This window comes from Zootermopsis nevadensis, unplaced genomic scaffold (assembly GCF_977971745.1).
Source record: "Zootermopsis nevadensis isolate Lab colony 2312 unplaced genomic scaffold, Znev_1.0 Znev_ptg000031l, whole genome shotgun sequence".
NCBI classification, from domain to species: Eukaryota; Metazoa; Arthropoda; class Insecta; order Blattodea; family Termopsidae; genus Zootermopsis; species Zootermopsis nevadensis.
In genome coordinates this window covers 1,642,129-1,663,179 of record NW_028259163.1, presented here as the reverse complement: position 1 = coordinate 1,663,179, position 21,051 = coordinate 1,642,129, and the positions used below count along the sequence as shown (strand labels likewise).

The 21,051-nt window shown below is 42.0% G+C and overlaps 1 protein-coding gene across 3 annotated transcripts in view; it reads left to right on the top strand.

Annotated features, from left to right (window-relative positions):
* chm (lysine acetyltransferase chameau) overlaps window positions 1-8,016 on the top strand; it is a 70,608-nt gene extending 62,592 nt beyond the window's left edge. For 2 of the 3 annotated variants that reach the window (XM_022084252.2, XM_022084255.2), the window contains exons 9-11: window positions 2,322-2,468; window positions 3,744-3,850; window positions 5,452-8,016. In XM_022084252.2, the coding sequence (XP_021939944.1) occupies window positions 2,322-2,468; window positions 3,744-3,850; window positions 5,452-5,571 (374 nt within the window). In that variant the 3' untranslated portion in view covers window positions 5,572-8,016. Of the gene's footprint in view, window positions 1-2,321; window positions 2,469-3,743; window positions 3,851-5,451 lie in introns of those variants that run through there. The other variant, XM_022084280.2, reaches the window with a different exon arrangement.
* Window positions 8,017-21,051: the final 13,035 nt, after the last annotated feature.

Here is a 21,051-nt window from a genome sequence, read left to right as displayed (position 1 = left end):
AAAGAGCGTCAAAGTGACCATTCACCTCAGAGTCTGGTGTTCGAGACGGTGCACTGTTAGGTTTCATTAACTGTTCCTAAGTCCTGTTGGCGTATATTTTATATGCGGGAAACTTGAGGTTTTTAATGCACTAAGAGTTCGCGTTACGGCCTTCTAGGCTGTGAACCCGTGTAGTCTTGTAGGTGGTTGCTGATGTTTCGGAGTAATATGATGCTTCCATCTTCAGGGTAGAAATATATTAATCTTCACTATTAAGGGATGGTAGTACACACTTGTGTGTTGCACGCCTAAGGACTGAGGTCGTTTTAAATGCTGCTGTGAAATGCAAGAATTCATCTGTCCACTATCAGATCTCGAAGAAGTTTAAACAAATGCAGGATTCCTACTTTGACATGATAAAGTGGGGAAACCTGGCAGTGACAAATCTTAAAGCCGGACGCAGATGTCCGTCCGTCCGTCCGTCCGTCCGTGACACGTGGACAAAGCCGTGCATAAGCGAAACCAATAGCGGAAGATGAGAATACCGAGGCAGGTCGATTACCCGTCGAGACACGCAGGTAGATCAGGTGGTGGCGATACAGGGGCAAGGCCCCCTTCCTGTTTCCTTATTCCTTTCTCTTTATTTCATTCTCTCTTCTACTCATTTTTTTTTCCCCAAAATTAATGGGCGCTTTCCACTGAACGTCGTCACTGAGCGGTTAGAAAAAAAAACCTGCCTCGTAATCGGGAGTTCCCGGGCTCACGTCTCGGCCCTGACCCCAACTTCCCGTACTATTTCGTGGTTTTCCTCAGTCCCTATATAAAACTGACGTGGTAGCATCTTAAAGTTGGTCACGCCCACTTCCTTCCACGTTCATTATTAACCATCTTAACATTACCTCGGGTACTGTAACTGTCTTTAAATAAACCACAAGCAAATTACATTTTATTTGTATTTCGTGTGATTCTTCCGTGCCCAAGTGCATTTCTCCTCCTAGATCTCCGTTGTTCTTAATCTTTGCGTCATTTCCGCTTTCCCTGACTGACGTCATATCGCATTGGCGCTGGCTTCTCTGACAGTTGACAGTCATCCTCTTGTTACGTCACGCCGTATTCTATTCCGTCCCGCGACTTACAGCTCCTCCCCAATGGCGTCTACCTCGAAGGAAGAAAAGGGAAGCTGCTACCTGACAGATCAACTTCACACTTCGTCAGATCCCTCGGTCCCTCGGTCTCGGGTAAAGTAACTCCCCGTGAACATTGGATTGTTTATTCAACGACGCTGTCAGCTGCTCAGGTAAACACGTCGGATGTTTCGTGAACAACGAATTCAAAAAGGCTGTGGTAGGGGTCTGGGGACTGAGGAAGACCACGAAATAGGCGATTCTGTTTTCAGGCCGAGATTTTTAACTCGGGACCTCCCGATTTTATTATTTTATTTATTTAGTGTTCTGTCTGACGACAGGTCCATATGAACAGGATCCTTCCATCCTTTTCTCTTCTCGGACTGGGACCTGTTCATATACGTTCTTGGCAGATGATCCAGAAGTGGTTTGCCATTGCCTTCTTCTGTGTGTGAATGGAGTAATTGTTGGGATGCCACGGCGGAAAACTCCGTGTTGCCTAGACCACGGCCTTGCCCAACACAAGTTATAAATTCGGGCACCGCCGGAAATCGAACCCGAGACCCCAGGATTACAAGGCCAGCGTTCTAACCGCTAGACCACCTCATCTTATTATTATTTAGTGTTCTGTCTGACGACAGGTCCATATGAACAGGATCCTTCCATCTTTTTCTCGGACTGGGACCTGTTCATATACGTTCTTGGCAGATGATCCAGAAGTGGTTTGCCATTGCCTTCTTCTGTGTGTGAATGGAGTAATTGTTGGGATGCCACGGAGGAAAACTCCGTGTTGCCTAGACCACGGCCTTGCCCAACACAAGTTATAAATTCGAACCCGAGACCCCAGGATTACAAGGCCAGCGTTCTAACCGCTAGATCACCGTGGCTAACCTCCCGATTACGAATCAGAAATGATACTCACTTGGCGACGGCGTCCATGTATTATTTCGGTTGTAATGTTTGGACTTACGTCAGTTTACTCTGGAACACGTAATTCTTTTGTCTCTTAACATCTTCGTCAGTTTGGTCAGTAATGGAATCTGTTGTCCAGTTTGGCGAGTAGAAGAATCCGCGTCTCTGCCAGGCATCGAACCTCAGTCCCTAATTCCATAAATTCTCTCCAGGCACTCAGTCTTGGTCAGTGTGGCTTCATATCTGTTCCTTGTCTCCGCAGAATTAACAGCTTGTTCTGTTAGCCTGTTAATCGTTTGCCGGCAGGTTACCTCTTAACGCGGGTCGAAGGTAAAGTTGGATCACCGGAGAAACCCCTCTCTGACCTGGGGCTCATATCGTATCGAAGTTACTGGAAGGATGTCCTCTTGGAGTACCTCTGCAACTTTGGCGGCAAGGAGCTCTCTGTCAAAGGTAAGATAGGAAACTTAGCTTATTTACATTCTACAGGGTGTTTCGATTAAAAGTCGGTTAATGAAAAATGGATTAGATGTCTATAAATTGTCACTTTAAGCTTTTGCACCTTTTTTGTGAATGAGTATAGACGGGGCATAGATAAAAATCTATGCGTTATACACCCCAGGAATCATCGTGTCATTGTTCCGACGAATTATCTCTGATGATAGGAGCAGAGATAATCTTTGTAGCGATGGATGTGCATTGCATACAGACGCGGATGATTAACGAAAATATGAGATTTGATGTTCTGGGTTGTAGCACAGTGTAGACTCATGGATAGATACCAACGTTTCGGAAGAACATACTGTCTCCATCTTGAGAGCTGAAGACCCGGAGTCTACCACATCGTGATTTGAGCTTGGCGCTTTCCGTATAGATGACACTGGAATGTTAACATTCCGACCGCGACGTTCGATGTCACGGGGTTCGCAAAGACCGCTTAATCGAATCCGCCCTTCCAAACCGTGACCCTCAAACATCGATTTCAATATTTTTCCTGTCATCTGCGGTCATGTATGGATCACGTTTGTTTTCGTGATGTTTTTGTTCATTTCTCAGTTTGTTTGGCCCGGGAATTGTAAACGAATTGCGGGTATATTTTCTTAAACAGAGGAAGAACATTTTTGTTGTGATTTTTGACTGTAAATGAAATAAACTTTAAGACAACGTAGGAGCGTCGGATCGGTGGCGGTGACTTTTTGATTCTTATACATCACCTGATATTCTTAAGGCACTTAAATTAACAGTCTTGCGATAGATAAGAATGTAGCTCGGAGTGGGAAATTAGAAATGAATACAGAATTTTTGATTGAGATTACTTTTTTTGGAAGTTGGTCGATTAGAACAGGATGTAACTGGTTCATGATCGTGTCCAGTGGCTGGCCCCGTAATAAATTCTTCACGTGACTGCTTGTATTTAAATTAGGCAGTGTTTTCGTGCACACGCCAGATCTGAACCCGAAACTTTCTGGTTTTTTTTCCCCAGTTACATCTCTACGAGTGTGACCTTGAAATGTTAATTCTTTCTGTTCACTGTTTCCTAGAGTTCTTGACTCTTCATAAGGGACATTAAATTAGCTTTATCTCTCGTCGTAACGTGTGATCGACTTCGTCTCTTCGCCTCCTCAGATTTCTGCGCTGTTAAATGTTGTCAACAGACGAAAGTTTCTGGAAATATTGAACGGAGAGTAATATGGAGTGTTTTTTTTTTTGTTGGTGTGTGCTTGGCAGATATCAGTCAGGAGATGGCAATCAACTCTTACGACATTGTGAGCACTCTGCAGGCACTGGGCATGATGAAATACTGGAAGGGGAAACACATCATACTAAAGAAACAGGTAAGGAACTTGCTTCCCTTCACGTGGTTTTGCAATGCGAATAAATTGATTTCTTCGTGAGTTTTTGTATCTTACTTCCTTTGTTTCTAAGTTTTCTGTCGGTCCATTCTTAAGTTCCTCGCACGTGTTCTTAATGGCATTGAGATCACTGGAGATGCGAAGTGCCGAAAAAAGCAACCGGTTCGGTTCTTTCTTGGTTTTCCTCAGTCTCATCAGGGTATATAAAAGTTGAAAAATAATTTTAACTTGTTTATCCTGATATTTTTAGTTGTGTCAGCGTGTGGACTTGTAGGTGGTTATCGAAGTTTCGGAGGGATTTACCGCTGGAGTCTTCAGGGTGAAATTAATCTGTAACTTCAACAACCACCTACAGGATCACGTGTAATCACAGCGCACGTGATCACGGTGGAAGTTTTTTCGCCACCGTCAAAACTTTAGATTCTAATAAAAAAAAATTAGACGTACACACATGAACATTTAGGCAAGATAATACGTCGTTTGGTGTTCTGTGATCTGTTGAATTTTATTTTAGTATGCCATCACACAAGGGCAGCTGTTGGCGGGTTTTTTTTTTCTTCAATTCGTTTATGAACACCCTGTATTTGGGAAACTAAATAATAACAGTAGTTTATGAATCTAACGTTTCCATTACCCGACACAGAGCCACATTAGCACACGGCAGTGAATATCGTAATTTTTGTATTGCTATTTTACGTTTCACTGAATTTTATCGTAGGTCAGCGATGTTAAAGATTTTATGGATGCGTGCAGAGGAGCGGGAGGATAATTGTCTCTATTCACTGAAGTAAAAAGTGGAAATTGGGTAGAAACAATGGGGAAATAGTACGAAAGAAGGAGTAATGGTTAAAATACCTGTTCCTTCTGCCAAAATTATAAGTGTAACGTTTGGTGTGCCGTGTAAAGTTTAGCCATCAGTCAGAGAATGGAGTCCAAATTGGAATTAAAAAAGTTATAACACAACAGACAATTTTTTAGCTTTTTTGGACGTAAATACGTCTATAAGGAAGGGTCATTCGGCAAGAAAGTGTAACCTGGTTACCTAGGGAACGTCGTGTTTACTCGGAATTGTTGTTACCTATAAAACATTACATTACATTACATTCAGCTACCACAGACCCATCTTAAGCGTAACTAATTCAAGTTAAATAAGCAAAGTCTTAATCAAACTTATCTCAAATGTAAAGCATGTATAAAGGAAATATTTACAATAAAGCCAATATATAAACTTCCTTTCCGTATAGACGTATTTACGTCAAATTCTCCGGAACCGTCGTTCCACTGACAATTTTTCAATAACCAAAAATAAAAACGCAGGAAGAAATAGTCTTAAGAGTTGCACGTCTCTGAGTTTTCAATAGAATGCAGAATGGTTATTATGTGATTTTGGGCCTTACAGAGTAATATTTTTGATTATGTGTGTATACAGCTTTAGATTTAGAATAGGGGAACGTGGCCTTGCTTTACGTCTCACGGGTTGCATATGCAATGACCCCACTTTGTCCATGGACACTCGTCTGAGATGATTGACTATAAAGCAACATTGGTCACAGTCAGTCAGTCATTTTGGCTTTATCTTTCAGGATGTTATCGATGAATATGTAGAGCGCATGAAAAAGAGGGGGTCCTTGTATAAAGCGATTGACCCCGCCTACTTGAAGTGGACCCCCTTCGTTGCACCAGCTGCTACGGGGCCCACCTGATACTCGGAGAACGCTGTAGATGTGTCCCGAGAAGAAGGTAAAGGTCAGGCGGTCGTGAAGTCTCTGTGACTTCGTTCCCCGATACGAAAACTTATAAATCGTCGACCATTTTCAAGGTCACTGTGAAATTACAGGGTCTGTGTATATGTAATTGTATTAAATACGTTTATATATAAAAGAAAATCGAATATCTTCTGGGGAAATGTATACATAATGTTGTAAGTGCCAATATGTTTAATAATAATAATAATAATGTAATTAAATTTAGACTGTAAAGATAAGGAAGGATTATGTCAGATTTCGTTTTGAAGTGTTACAGAATATGTTAATATAACTCTGAGAAGAATTTAAGAGTGTTTGTGTCGTGATGTTCAGTGTGACTACGTGTGAAAATGTGTTGTTACGTACAAGCCGAGGTCTGGATAGGTCAGCCTCTGACCTCGCATAACACATTAACTGGTTTTTAGTTTTCTCTCTTGTGAAATATCCTTTTACTTTTTGATTTTTAACTTTGAAAATAATAATTGTATTAGTCGTCATTTTCATCTTCAGAAATTAATTTAAGAACAAATTTCAGTCAAATCTGTAGTTTTCATGGCGGTGAGAATGTTTTTTTCCTTCTTCTGGGTTGTGGCGTGGAGGCTCGTAGATAGTGTTCGACGTTTCAGATAAATATATTGTCTCCACCCTCAGTGTATCTAGCGGCACGTGCACATGGCCTAACCCAAAACAACATCGTTCTTTGCACGATTTATTATACTTGTAATCGGCCGATGTAGGGGTTGGTCATTTTCATGTGCCGTGCGAAGTCTGCTCAACAGTGAAAGGATTCCACGAGGAATGAAGTGTGAGGACTTATTCCATAAAGTACCTCGTGGTCGATCAGCTGTTGTCAAATCACTCATCGACGAAGAGACTCATACACTCCGTAACCCGAGTATCGTACGGAAAAGTGTTTAGATATAATGGTGTTTCGATAAAACGTTTGTTATGACATTATATACAGAGTGTCCCACGTTACTCGGAACCCATCTACCAGCACGCGACGAATGTGTTCTGCGTTATGACTCACTCATTTCTCGGTATTTCAGTCGCTACTGACGTGGCTTGCTGTCGTGGTGGGTTCCACGTTAAGTGGGACACTCTGCACGTTGCTACAGTTTGTACATTGTAACAAGGCGAGACATTAAGAGAGAATTTCACTCAGGTATCAATTTGCTCACCATAACAAAGGCAAACGTATATAAGTTTTGTGAGATTTCAGGTTTTCACTGGCGACGAATATGAAGATGGCTGTCTTCTGGGTTGTTGCACCGTGGATACTGATCGACGTTTCAGAGGATATCGCCCTGATGAAGTAGAAACGTCATCAGTATCTACCAGACTACACGGTGCAACAATCCAGAAGAAGCCATCTTCGTAAACAAGTTTTATATTTGATTGTGTTTAGAAATAATATTTGTATTGATGTGTTTGGAAAGTTGTGCCGATGTTAGGTTCAGATTAAACTTGTATATATACAGGTCTCCGAAAGACGTGTATACGCATTTAGTGAATTAATTAGAGACAGTTTAATAAATTAAACCATTAAATACGTTAGCATTGAAACTTAGTGAATTAGCTAATACGCTGTAGATGTTAAATAACCACTAAAGTTACTGCTGTTTATAAATATTTTTGGGACACCCTGTATAATTTTGCCTCGTGTTTGAAACTTGAAGTAGAGCAGTAACTATGTCGAGTTCGTTAATACAGAGAGAGAGATTTGTATTTTTACGAATTCAAAAGCGTGTGAAAATATTTTGCTTCTCTAATGAGTTGTAATGTAGGCAGTGTAATCAATCGCACATTTTACGTAGCTCATTAGATTTGTTGAATACGGTTACTGTAAAAATTTATTCTTCGATAAATTCCCGTAACAGTGAGCCAAATGGTGTGAAGTCCGGTGAACGTGATGGCCAAGACAATTTTTTTTTTTCCGGCACAGCTACTCTGTTGTCCCGGGAACTCAGAATTTACATTACCTTCTCCGCGGTCTTGTAATCTGTGTCTAATACAGCGTAACCGATTGCGTAGAATGGTACGAAGTTTTTACACGCGCCCCCAAAAATTCTTAAATTCCATTTCCAAAATCTGTATGCAAAGTGAAATATAATTGTGTTTTTGTATGGAAATATTAGTAACATGTAAGTGGAGAATGGCTGGTCCAATCTCGGAGAAATTTTTCATATTTATGCAGTGAAATTGACCTTGAGGTGACTAGGCTCTACATTTCATGCAAAGCTTTAGAGATTTTTTAAATTCCATATCCTCTCTCCGTTGTTCAGCCATGATTTAGAGGATTTGATCGAATAAATGTGAATAGTACGATAATCAATGACGCCGTGTAACGTATATGTAATACAATTTGTCTTAAGGAAGTAAATGTTTTTGTTTCTAATTGTACATTGCTGTTTTTTTTTGTAAGATGGTGTTACACCCTATTTCAGGGACGTTTGCCAAGTGAACCAACGACCTATAGAACTGAAAACCTCCCCCTTTCGACTGTTGTTGAAAAGGGGAGAGTGGATCAGTGTCACTTCAAACTCTGCAATGTATCTTCAGGCTGTTGAGAAAAACAGAATGTATATTAATTTCCAGTTGACTTCCTTATATCGTCCACGTCCACTCCGGCAGAGACGGTGTGAGGCATTCACCGAGGCTCACATGCTTCTCGTGGGAAAATTTTTTTGAAAACTTTGAAAAATTCGAAAGAAAATTAAAAGTTGAAAATTTAGAAATTTTTTATATTTTTTTCAAAAGTTTCTCCACAATATCCAGGCCAGGACCGGTCTTTGTACAACCCGGTCACTGCCGTACCCTTTCTCTGTCGGACGCGGTGTCTAACGGACTCGCTCTCTGCATGATACGTTCTCTGTGTCACCCGACATATGCCAGGCCGTCTGTGCAAAGACCTGGTTCAGCAGAGACCGGGTGAGGCACAGCCCGAAGCAAGCAGAGAAATGGGAGACAGAGAGAGTGAGGCGAAGACGTGGTGAGTCACAGAAAATGGGAAGCAGAGATCGGGTGAGGCAGAGACCGAGTCAAGCATGTACAGGCTGATGCACACACCGCATGAAGCAGAGACCGGTGAGGCACAGGACGAGTGACGCAGAGACCTTGTTAATCAGAGACGGAGTCAAGCACAGACCTGGTGAATCACACCGTGTACAGCAGACTGAGTATGGCTGAGACTGTGTGAAATAGACAGCCCGGCGGAGTCTAGTCCTGATAGGGATAGGCAAGGTCAAATTTAGAAGAAAAAAATTTCAAATTTTTCGAAAAATCAAAAAACGCTGCAAACGCTCTGAAATGCGCACAAAACCGAAAATTTTCGGAAAATTCGAAAGAAAATTAAAAGTTGAAAATTTTCAAAAATTCTTAGTTTTGTGCGCTTTTTGGACGATTTCCCACGTTTTTTGATTTTTCGAAAATTTTCGAAAAAATTGAAATTTCTCAAAGGGGTACCCCTTTGAAGATTTTCAAAAATTGACGAAATTTTAAAAAAATTGAAAATGGCTGCAAATGGCGTGAAACGCGAAGAAAACTGAAAATTTTCGAAATTTTCGACAAAAATTTTGAATTCAGAATTTTTCAAAAATTTTCGGTTTTGTGCGCCTTTTGGAAGATGTCCTACGTTTTTCGATTTTTCGAAAAATTTAGAAAATTTTTATATTTTTTTCAAAAGTTTCTCCACAATATCCAGGCCAGGACCGGTCTTTGTACAACCCGGTCACTGCCGTACCCTTTCTCTGTCGGACGCGGTGTCTAACGGACTCGCTCTCTGCATGATACGTTCTCTGTGTCACCCGACATATGCCAGGCCGTCTGTGCAAAGACCTGGTTCAGCAGAGACCGGGTGAGGCACAGCCCGAAGCAAGCAGAGAAATGGGAGACAGAGAGAGTGAGGCGAAGACGTGGTGTGTCACAGAAAATGGGAAGCAGAGATCGGGTGAGGCAGAGACCGAGTCAAGCATGTACAGGCTGATGCACACACCGCATGAAGCAGAGACCGGTGAGGCACAGGACGAGTGACGCAGAGACCTTGTTAATCAGAGACGGAGTCAAGCACAGACCTGGTGAATCACACACCGTGTACAGCAGATACCGGTTGCCTCACAGACTGAGTATGGCTGAGACTGTGTGAAATAGACAGCCCGGCGGAGTCTAGTCCTGATAGGGATAGGCAAGGTCAAATTTAGAAGAAAAAAATTTCAAATTTTTCGAAAAATCAAAAAACGCTGCAAACGCTCTGAAATGCGCACAAAACCGAAAATTTTCGGAAAATTCGAAAGAAAATTAAAAGTTGAAAATTTTCAAAAATTCTTAGTTTTGTGCGCTTTTTGGACGATTTCCCACGTTTTTTGATTTTTCGAAAATTTTCGAAAAAATTGAAATTTCTCAAAGGGGTACCCCTTTGAAGATTTTCAAAAATTGACGAAATTTTAAAAAAATTGAAAATGGCTGCAAATGGCGTGAAACGCGAAGAAAACTGAAAATTTTCGAAATTTTCGACAAAAATTTTGAATTCAGAATTTTTCAAAAATTTTCGGTTTTGTGCGCCTTTTGGAAGATGTCCTACGTTTTTCGATTTTTCGAAAAATTTAGAAATTTTTTATATTTTTTTCAAAAGTTTCTCCACAATATCCAGGCCAGGACCGGTCTTTGTACAACCCGGTCACTGCCGTACCCTTTCTCTGTCGGACGCGGTGTCTAACGGACTCGCTCTCTGCATGATACGTTCTCTGTGTCACCCGACATATGCCAGGCCGTCTGTGCAAAGACCTGGATCAGCAGAGACCGGGTGAGGCACAGCCCGAAGCAAGCAGAGAAATGGGAGACAGAGAGAGTGAGGCGAAGACGTGGTGTGTCACAGAAAATGGGAAGCAGAGATCGGGTGAGGCAGAGACCGAGTCAAGCATGTACAGGCTGATGCACACACCGCATGAAGCAGAGACCGGTGAGGCACAGGACGAGTGACGCAGAGACCTTGTTAATCAGAGACGGAGTCAAGCACAGACCTGGTGAATCACACACCGTGTACAGCAGACTGAGTATGGCTGAGACTGTGTGAAATAGACAGCCCGGCGGAGTCTAGTCCTGATAGGGATAGGCAAGGTCAAATTTAGAAGAAAAAAATTTCAAATTTTTCGAAAAATCAAAAAACGCTGCAAACGCTCTGAAATGCGCACAAAACCGAAAATTTTCGGAAAATTCGAAAGAAAATTAAAAGTTGAAAATTTTCAAAAATTCTTAGTTTTGTGCGCTTTTTGGACGATTTCCCACGTTTTTTGATTTTTCGAAAATTTTCGAAAAAATTGAAATTTCTCAAAGGGGTACCCCTTTGAAGATTTTCAAAAATTGACGAAATTTTAAAAAAATTGAAAATGGCTGCAAATGGCGTGAAACGCGAAGAAAACTGAAAATTTTCGAAATTTTCGACAAAAATTTTGAATTCAGAATTTTTCAAAAATTTTCGGTTTTGTGCGCCTTTTGGAAGATGTCCTATGTTTTTCGATTTTTCGAAAAATTTAGAAATTTTTTATATTTTTTTCAAAAGTTTCTCCACAATATCCAGGCCAGGACCGGTCTTTGTACAACCCGGTCACTGCCGTACCCTTTCTCTGTCGGACGCGGTGTCTAACGGACTCGCTCTCTGCATGATACGTTCTCTGTGTCACCCGACATATGCCAGGCCGTCTGTGCAAAGACCTGGTTCAGCAGAGACCGGGTGAGGCACAGCCCGAAGCAAGCAGAGAAATGGGAGACAGAGAGAGTGAGGCGAAGACGTGGTGTGTCACAGAAAATGGGAAGCAGAGATCGGGTGAGGCAGAGACCGAGTCAAGCATGTACAGGCTGATGCACACACCGCATGAAGCAGAGACCGGTGAGGCACAGGACGAGTGACGCAGAGACCTTGTTAATCAGAGACGGAGTCAAGCACAGACCTGGTGAATCACACACCGTGTACAGCAGATACCGGTTGCCTCACAGACTGAGTATGGCTGAGACTGTGTGAAATAGACAGCCCGGCGGAGTCTAGTCCTGATAGGGATAGGCAAGGTCAAATTTAGAAGAAAAAAATTTCAAATTTTTCGAAAAATCAAAAAACGCTGCAAACGCTCTGAAATGCGCACAAAACCGAAAATTTTCGGAAAATTCGAAAGAAAATTAAAAGTTGAAAATTTTCAAAAATTCTTAGTTTTGTGCGCTTTTTGGACGATTTCCCACGTTTTTTGATTTTTCGAAAATTTTCGAAAAAATTGAAATTTCTCAAAGGGGTACCCCTTTGAAGATTTTCAAAAATTGACGAAATTTTAAAAAAATTGAAAATGGCTGCAAATGGCGTGAAACGCGAAGAAAACTGAAAATTTTCGAAATTTTCGACAAAAATTTTGAATTCAGAATTTTTCAAAAATTTTCGGTTTTGTGCGCCTTTTGGAAGATGTCCTACGTTTTTCGATTTTTCGAAAAATTTAGAAAATTTTTATATTTTTTTCAAAAGTTTCTCCACAATATCCAGGCCAGGACCGGTCTTTGTACAACCCGGTCACTGCCGTACCCTTTCTCTGTCGGACGCGGTGTCTAACGGACTCGCTCTCTGCATGATACGTTCTCTGTGTCACCCGACATATGCCAGGCCGTCTGTGCAAAGACCTGGTTCAGCAGAGACCGGGTGAGGCACTGCCCGAAGCAAGCAGAGAAATGGGAGACAGAGAGAGTGAGGCGAAGACGTGGTGTGTCACAGAAAATGGGAAGCAGAGATCGGGTGAGGCAGAGACCGAGTCAAGCATGTACAGGCTGATGCACACACCGCATGAAGCAGAGACCGGTGAGGCACAGGACGAGTGACGCAGAGACCTTGTTAATCAGAGACGGAGTCAAGCACAGACCTGGTGAATCACACACCGTGTACAGCAGACTGAGTATGGCTGAGACTGTGTGAAATAGACAGCCCGGCGGAGTCTAGTCCTGATAGGGTTAGGCAAGGTCAAATTTAGAAGAAAAAAATTTCAAATTTTTCGAAAAATCAAAAAACGCTGCAAACGCTCTGAAATGCGCACAAAACCGAAAATTTTCGGAAAATTCGAAAGAAAATTAAAAGTTGAAAATTTTCAAAAATTCTTAGTTTTGTGCGCTTTTTGGACGATTTCCCACGTTTTTTGATTTTTCGAAAATTTTCGAAAAAATTGAAATTTCTCAAAGGGGTACCCCTTTGAAGATTTTCAAAAATTGACGAAATTTTAAAAAAATTGAAAATGGCTGCAAATGGCGTGAAACGCGAAGAAAACTGAAAATTTTCGAAATTTTCGACAAAAATTTTGAATTCAGAATTTTTCAAAAATTTTCGGTTTTGTGCGCCTTTTGGAAGATGTCCTACGTTTTTCGATTTTTCGAAAAATTTAGAAAATTTTTATATTTTTTTCAAACGTTTCTCCACAATATCCAGGCCAGGACCGGTCTTTGTACAACCCGGTCACTGCCGTACCCTTTCTCTGTCGGACGCGGTGTCTAACGGACTCGCTCTCTGCATGATACGTTCTCTGTGTCACCCGACATATGCCAGGCCGTCTGTGCAAAGACCTGGTTCAGCAGAGACCGGGTGAGGCACAGCCCGAAGCAAGCAGAGAAATGGGAGACAGAGAGAGTGAGGCGAAGACGTGGTGTGTCACAGAAAATGGGAAGCAGAGATCGGGTGAGGCAGAGACCGAGTCAAGCATGTACAGGCTGATGCACACACCGCATGAAGCAGAGACCGGTGAGGCACAGGACGAGTGACGCAGAGACCTTGTTAATCAGAGACGGAGTCAAGCACAGACCTGGTGAATCACACACCGTGTACAGCAGACTGAGTATGGCTGAGACTGTGTGAAATAGACAGCCCGGCGGAGTCTAGTCCTGATAGGGATAGGCAAGGTCAAATTTAGAAGAAAAAAATTTCAAATTTTTCGAAAAATCAAAAAACGCTGCAAACGCTCTGAAATGCGCACAAAACCGAAAATTTTCGGAAAATTCGAAAGAAAATTAAAAGTTGAAAATTTTCAAAAATTCTTAGTTTTGTGCGCTTTTTGGACGATTTCCCACGTTTTTTGATTTTTCGAAAATTTTCGAAAAAATTGAAATTTCTCAAAGGGGTACCCCTTTGAAGATTTTCAAAAATTGACGAAATTTTAAAAAAATTGAAAATGGCTGCAAATGGCGTGAAACGCGAAGAAAACTGAAAATTTTCGAAATTTTCGACAAAAATTTTGAATTCAGAATTTTTCAAAAATTTTCGGTTTTGTGCGCCTTTTGGAAGATGTCCTACGTTTTTCGATTTTTCGAAAAATTTAGAAAATTTTTATATTTTTTTCAAAAGTTTCTCCACAATATCCAGGCCAGGACCGGTCTTTGTACAACCCGGTCACTGCCGTACCCTTTCTCTGTCGGACGCGGTGTCTAACGGACTCGCTCTCTGCATGATACGTTCTCTGTGTCACCCGACATATGCCAGGCCGTCTGTGCAAAGACCTGGATCAGCAGAGACCGGGTGAGGCACAGCCCGAAGCAAGCAGAGAAATGGGAGACAGAGAGAGTGAGGCGAAGACGTGGTGTGTCACAGAAAATGGGAAGCAGAGATCGGGTGAGGCAGAGACCGAGTCAAGCATGTACAGGCTGATGCACACACCGCATGAAGCAGAGACCGGTGAGGCACAGGACGAGTGACGCAGAGACCTTGTTAATCAGAGACGGAGTCAAGCACAGACCTGGTGAATCACACACCGTGTACAGCAGATACCGGTTGCCTCACAGACTGAGTATGGCTGAGACTGTGTGAAATAGACAGCCCGGCGGAGTCTAGTCCTGATAGGGATAGGCAAGGTCAAATTTAGAAGAAAAAAATTTCAAATTTTTCGAAAAATCAAAAAACGCTGCAAACGCTCTGAAATGCGCACAAAACCGAAAATTTTCGGAAAATTCGAAAGAAAATTAAAAGTTGAAAATTTTCAAAAATTCTTAGTTTTGTGCGCTTTTTGGACGATTTCCCACGTTTTTTGATTTTTCGAAAATTTTCGAAAAAATTGAAATTTCTCAAAGGGGTACCCCTTTGAAGATTTTCAAAAATTGACGAAATTTTAAAAAAATTGAAAATGGCTGCAAATGGCGTGAAACGCGAAGAAAACTGAAAATTTTCGACAAAAATTTTGAATTCAGAATTTTTCAAAAATTTTCGGTTTTGTGCGCCTTTTGGAAGATGTCCTACGTTTTTCGATTTTTCGAAAAATTTAGAAAATTTTTATATTTTTTTCAAAAGTTTCTCCACAATATCCAGGCCAGGACCGGTCTTTGTACAACCCGGTCACTGCCGTACCCTTTCTCTGTCGGACGCGGTGTCTAACGGACTCGCTCTCTGCATGATACGTTCTCTGTGTCACCCGACATATGCCAGGCCGTCTGTGCAAAGACCTGGTTCAGCAGAGACCGGGTGAAACACAGCCCGAAGCAAGCAGAGAAATGGGAGACAGAGAGAGTGAGGCGAAGACGTGGTGTGTCACAGAAAATGGGAAGCAGAGATCGGGTGAGGCAGAGACCGAGTCAAGCATGTACAGGCTGATGCACACACCGCATGAAGCAGAGACCGGTGAGGCACAGGACGAGTGACGCAGAGACCTTGTTAATCAGAGACGGAGTCAAGCACAGACCTGGTGAATCACACACCGTGTACAGCAGATACCGGTTGCCTCACAGACTGAGTATGGCTGAGACTGTGTGAAATAGACAGCCCGGCGGAGTCTAGTCCTGATAGGGATAGGCAAGGTCAAATTTAGAAGAAAAAAATTTCAAATTTTTCGAAAAATCAAAAAACGCTGCAAACGCTCTGAAATGCGCACAAAACCGAAAATTTTCGGAAAATTCGAAAGAAAATTAAAAGTTGAAAATTTTCAAAAATTCTTAGTTTTGTGCGCTTTTTGGACGATTTCCCACGTTTTTTGATTTTTCGAAAATTTTCGAAAAAATTGAAATTTCTCAAAGGGGTACCCCTTTGAAGATTTTCAAAAATTGACGAAATTTTAAAATAATTGAAAATGGCTGCAAATGGCGTGAAACGCGAAGAAAACTAAAAATTTTCGAAATTTTCGACAAAAATTTTGAATTCAGAATTTTTCAAAAATTTTCGGTTTTGTGCGCCTTTTGGAAGATGTCCTACGTTTTTCGATTTTTCGAAAAATTTAGAAAATTTTTATATTTTTTTCAAAAGTTTCTCCACAATATCCAGGCCAGGACCGGTCTTTGTACAACCCGGTCACTGCCGTACCCTTTCTCTGTCGGACGCGGTGTCTAACGGACTCGCTCTCTGCATGATACGTTCTCTGTCACCCGACATATGCCAGGCCGTCTGTGCAAAGACCTGGTTCAGCAGAGACCGGGTGAGGCACAGCCCGAAGCAAGCAGAGAAATGGGAGACAGAGAGAGTGAGGCGAAGACGTGGTGTGTCACAGAAAATGGGAAGCAGAGATCGGGTGAGGCAGAGACCGAGTCAAGCATGTACAGGCTGATGCACACACCGCATGAAGCAGAGACCGGTGAGGCACAGGACGAGTGACGCAGAGACCTTGTTAATCAGAGACGGAGTCAAGCACAGACCTGGTGAATCACACACCGTGTACAGCAGATACCGGTTGCCTCACAGACTGAGTATGGCTGAGACTGTGTGAAATAGACAGCCCGGCGGAGTCTAGTCCTGATAGGGATAGGCAAGGTCAAATTTAGAAGAAAAAAATTTCAAATTTTTCGAAAAATCAAAAAACGCTGCAAACGCTCTGAAATGCGCACAAAACCGAAAATTTTCGGAAAATTCGAAAGAAAATTAAAAGTTGAAAATTTTCAAAAATTCTTAGTTTTGTGCGCTTTTTGGACGATTTCCCACGTTTTTTGATTTTTCGAAAATTTTCGAAAAAATTGAAATTTCTCAAAGGGGTACCCCTTTGAAGATTTTCAAAAATTGACGAAATTTTAAAAAAATTGAAAATGGCTGCAAATGGCGTGAAACGCGAAGAAAACTAAAAATTTTCGAAATTTTCGACAAAAATTTTGAATTCAGAATTTTTCAAAAATTTTCGGTTTTGTGCGCCTTTTGGAAGATGTCCTACGTTTTTCGATTTTTCGAAAAATTTAGAATATTTTTATATTTTTTTCAAAAGTTTCTCCACAATATCCAGGCCAGGACCGGTCTTTGTACAACCCGGTCACTGCCGTACCCTTTCTCTGTCGGACGCGGTGTCTAACGGACTCGCTCTCTGCATGATACGTTCTCTGTGTCACCCGACATATGCCAGGCCGTCTGTGCAAAGACCTGGTTCAGCAGAGACCGGGTGAGGCACAGCCCGAAGCAAGCAGAGAAATGGGAGACAGAGAGAGTGAGGCGAAGACGTGGTGAGTCACAGAAAATGGGAAGCAGAGATCGGGTGAGGCAGAGACCGAGTCAAGCATGTACAGGCTGATGCACACACCGCATGAAGCAGAGACCGGTGAGGCACAGGACGAGTGACGCAGAGACCTTGTTAATCAGAGACGGAGTCAAGCACAGACCTGGTGAATCACACCGTGTACAGCAGACTGAGTATGGCTGAGACTGTGTGAAATAGACAGCCCGGCGGAGTCTAGTCCTGATAGGGATAGGCAAGGTCAAATTTAGAAGAAAAAAATTTCAAATTTTTCGAAAAATCAAAAAACGCTGCAAACGCTCTGAAATGCGCACAAAACCGAGAATTTTCGGAAAATTCGAAAGAAAATTAAAAGTTGAAAATTTTCAAAAATTCTTAGTTTTGTGCGCTTTTTGGACGATTTCCCACGTTTTTTGATTTTTCGAAAATTTTCGAAAAAATTGAAATTTCTCAAAGGGGTACCCCTTTGAAGATTTTCAAAAATTGACGAAATTTTAAAAAAATTGAAAATGGCTGCAAATGGCGTGAAACGCGAAGAAAACTAAAAATTTTCGAAATTTTCGACAAAAATTTTGAATTCAGAATTTTTCAAAAATTTTCGGTTTTGTGCGCCTTTTGGAAGATGTCCTACGTTTTTCGATTTTTCGAAAAATTTAGAATATTTTTATATTTTTTTCAAAAGTTTCTCCACAATATCCAGGCCAGGACCGGTCTTTGTACAACCCGGTCACTGCCGTACCCTTTCTCTGTCGGACGCGGTGTCTAACGGACTCGCTCTCTGCATGATACGTTCTCTGTGTCACCCGACATATGCCAGGCCGTCTGTGCAAAGACCTGGTTCAGCAGAGACCGGGTGAGGCACAGCCCGAAGCAAGCAGAGAAATGGGAGACAGAGAGAGTGAGGCGAAGACGTGGTGAGTCACAGAAAATGGGAAGCAGAGATCGGGTGAGGCAGAGACCGAGTCAAGCATGTACAGGCTGATGCACACACCGCATGAAGCAGAGACCGGTGAGGCACAGGACGAGTGACGCAGAGACCTTGTTAATCAGAGACGGAGTCAAGCACAGACCTGGTGAATCACACCGTGTACAGCAGACTGAGTATGGCTGAGACTGTGTGAAATAGACAGCCCGGCGGAGTCTAGTCCTGATAGGGATAGGCAAGGTCAAATTTAGAAGAAAAAAATTTCAAATTTTTCGAAAAATCAAAAAACGCTGCAAACGCTCTGAAATGCGCACAAAACCGAGAATTTTCGGAAAATTCGAAAGAAAATTAAAAGTTGAAAATTTTCAAAAATTCTTAGTTTTGTGCGCTTTTTGGACGATTTCCCACGTTTTTTGATTTTTCGAAAATTTTCGAAAAAATTGAAATTTCTCAAAGGGGTACCCCTTTGAAGATTTTCAAAAATTGACGAAATTTTAAAAAAATTGAAAATGGCTGCAAATGGCGTGAAACGCGAAGAAAACTGAAAATTTTCGAAATTTTCGACAAAAATTTTGAATTCAGAATTTTTCAAAAATTTTCGGTTTTGTGCGCCTTTTGGAAGATGTCCTACGTTTTCCGATTTTTCGAAAAATTTAGAAAATTTTTATATTTTTTTCAAAAGTTTCTCCACAATATCCAGGCCAGGACCGGTCTTTGTACAACCCGGTCACTGCCGTACCCTTTCTCTGTCGGACGCGGTGTCTAACGGACTCGCTCTCTGCATGATACGTTCTCTGTGTCACCCGACATATGCCAGGCCGTCTGTGCAAAGACCTGGTTCAGCAGAGACCGGGTGAGGCACAGCCCGAAGCAAGCAGAGAAATGGGAGACAGAGAGAGTGAGGCGAAGACGTGGTGAGTCACAGAAAATGGGAAGCAGAGATCGGGTGAGGCAGAGACCGAGTCAAGCATGTACAGGCTGATGCACACACCGCATGAAGCAGAGACCGGTGAGGCACAGGACGAGTGACGCAGAGACCTTGTTAATCAGAGACGGAGTCAAGCACAGACCTGGTGAATCACACACCGTGTACAGCAGATACCGGTTGCCTCACAGACTGAGTATGGCTGAGACTGTGAAATAGACAGCCCGGCGGAGTCTAGTCCTGATAGGGATAGGCAAGGTCAAATTTAGAAGAAAAAAATTTCAAATTTTTCGAAAAATCAAAAAACGCTGCAAACGCTCTGAAATGCGCACAAAACCGAAAATTTTCGGAAAATTCGAAAGAAAATTAAAAGTTGAAAATTTTCAAAAATTCTTAGTTTTGTGCGCTTTTTGGACGATTTCCCACGTTTTTTGATTTTTCGAAAATTTTCGAAAAAATTGAAATTTCTCAAAGGGGTACCCCTTTGAAGATTTTCAAAAATTGACGAAATTTTAAAAAAATTGAAAATGGCTGCAAATGGCGTGAAACGCGAAGAAAACTAAAAATTTTCGAAATTTTCGACAAAAATTTTGAATTCAGAATTTTTCAAAAATTTTCGGTTTTGTGCGCCTTTTGGAAGATGTCCTACGTTTTTCGATTTTTCGAAAAATTTAGAAAATTTTTATATTTTTTTCAAAAGTTTCTCCACAATATCCAGGCCAGGACCGGTCTTTGTACAACCCGGTCACTGCCGTACCCTTTCTCTGTCGGACGCGGTGTCTAACGGACTCGCTCTCTGCATGATACGTTCTCTGTGTCACCCGACATATGCCAGGCCGTCTGTGCAAAGACCTGGTTCAGCAGAGACCGGGTGAGGCACAGCCCGAAGCAAGCAGAGAAATGGGAGACAGAGAGAGTGAGGCGAAGACGTGGTGTGTCACAGAAAATGGGAAGCAGAGATCGGGTGAGGCAGAGACCGAGTCAAGCATGTACAGGCTGATGCACACACCGCATGAAGCAGAGACCGGTGAGGCACAGGACGAGTGACGCAGAGACCTTGTTAATCAGAGACGGAGTCAAGCACAGACCTGGTGAATCACACACCGTGTACAGCAGATACCGGTTGCCTCACAGACTGAGTATGGCTGAGACTGTGTGAAATAGACAGCCCGGCGGAGTCTAGTCCTGATAGGGATAGGCAAGGTCAAATTTAGAAGAAAAAAATTTCAAATTTTTCGAAAAATCAAATACGCTGCAAACGCTCTGAAATGCGCACAAAACCGAAAATTTTCGGAAAATTCGAAAGAAAATTAAAAGTTGAAAATTTTCAAAAATTCTTAGTTTTGTGCGCTTTTTGGACGATTTCCCACGTTTTTTGATTTTTCGAAAATTTTCGAAAAAATTGAAATTTCTCAAAGGGGTACCCCTTTGAAGATTTTCAAAAATTGACGAAATTTTAAAAAAATTGAAAATGGCTGCAAATGGCGTGAAACGCGAAGAAAACTGAAAATTTTCGAAATTTTCGACAAAAATTTTGAATTCAGAATTTTTCAAAAATTTTCGGTTTTGTGCGCCTTTTGGAAGATGTCCTACGTTTTTCGATTTTTCAAAAAATTTAGAAAATTTTTATATTTTTTTCAAAAGTTTCTCCACAATATCCAGGCCAGGACCGGTCTTTGTACAACCCGGTCACTGCCGTACCCTTTCTCTGTCGGACGCGGTGTCTAACGGACTCGCTCTCTGCATGATACGTTCTCTGTGTCACCCGACATATGCCAGGCCGTCTGTGCAAAGACCTGGTTCAGCAGAGACCGGGTGAGGCACAGCCCGAAGCAAGCAGAGAAATGGGAGACAGAGAGAGTGAGGCGAAGACGTGGTGTGTCACAGAAAATGGGAAGCAGAGATCGGGTGAGGCAGAGACCGAGTCAAGCATGTACAGGCTGATGCACACACCGCATGAAGCAGAGACCGGTGAGGCACAGGACGAGTGACGCAGAGACCTTGTTAATCAGAGACGGAGTCAAGCACAGACCTGGTGAATCACACACCGTGTACAGCAGACTGAGTATGGCTGAGACTGTGTGAAATAGACAGCCCGGCGGAGTCTAGTCCTGATAGGGATAGGCAAGGTCAAATTTAGAAGAAAAAAATTTCAAATTTTTCGA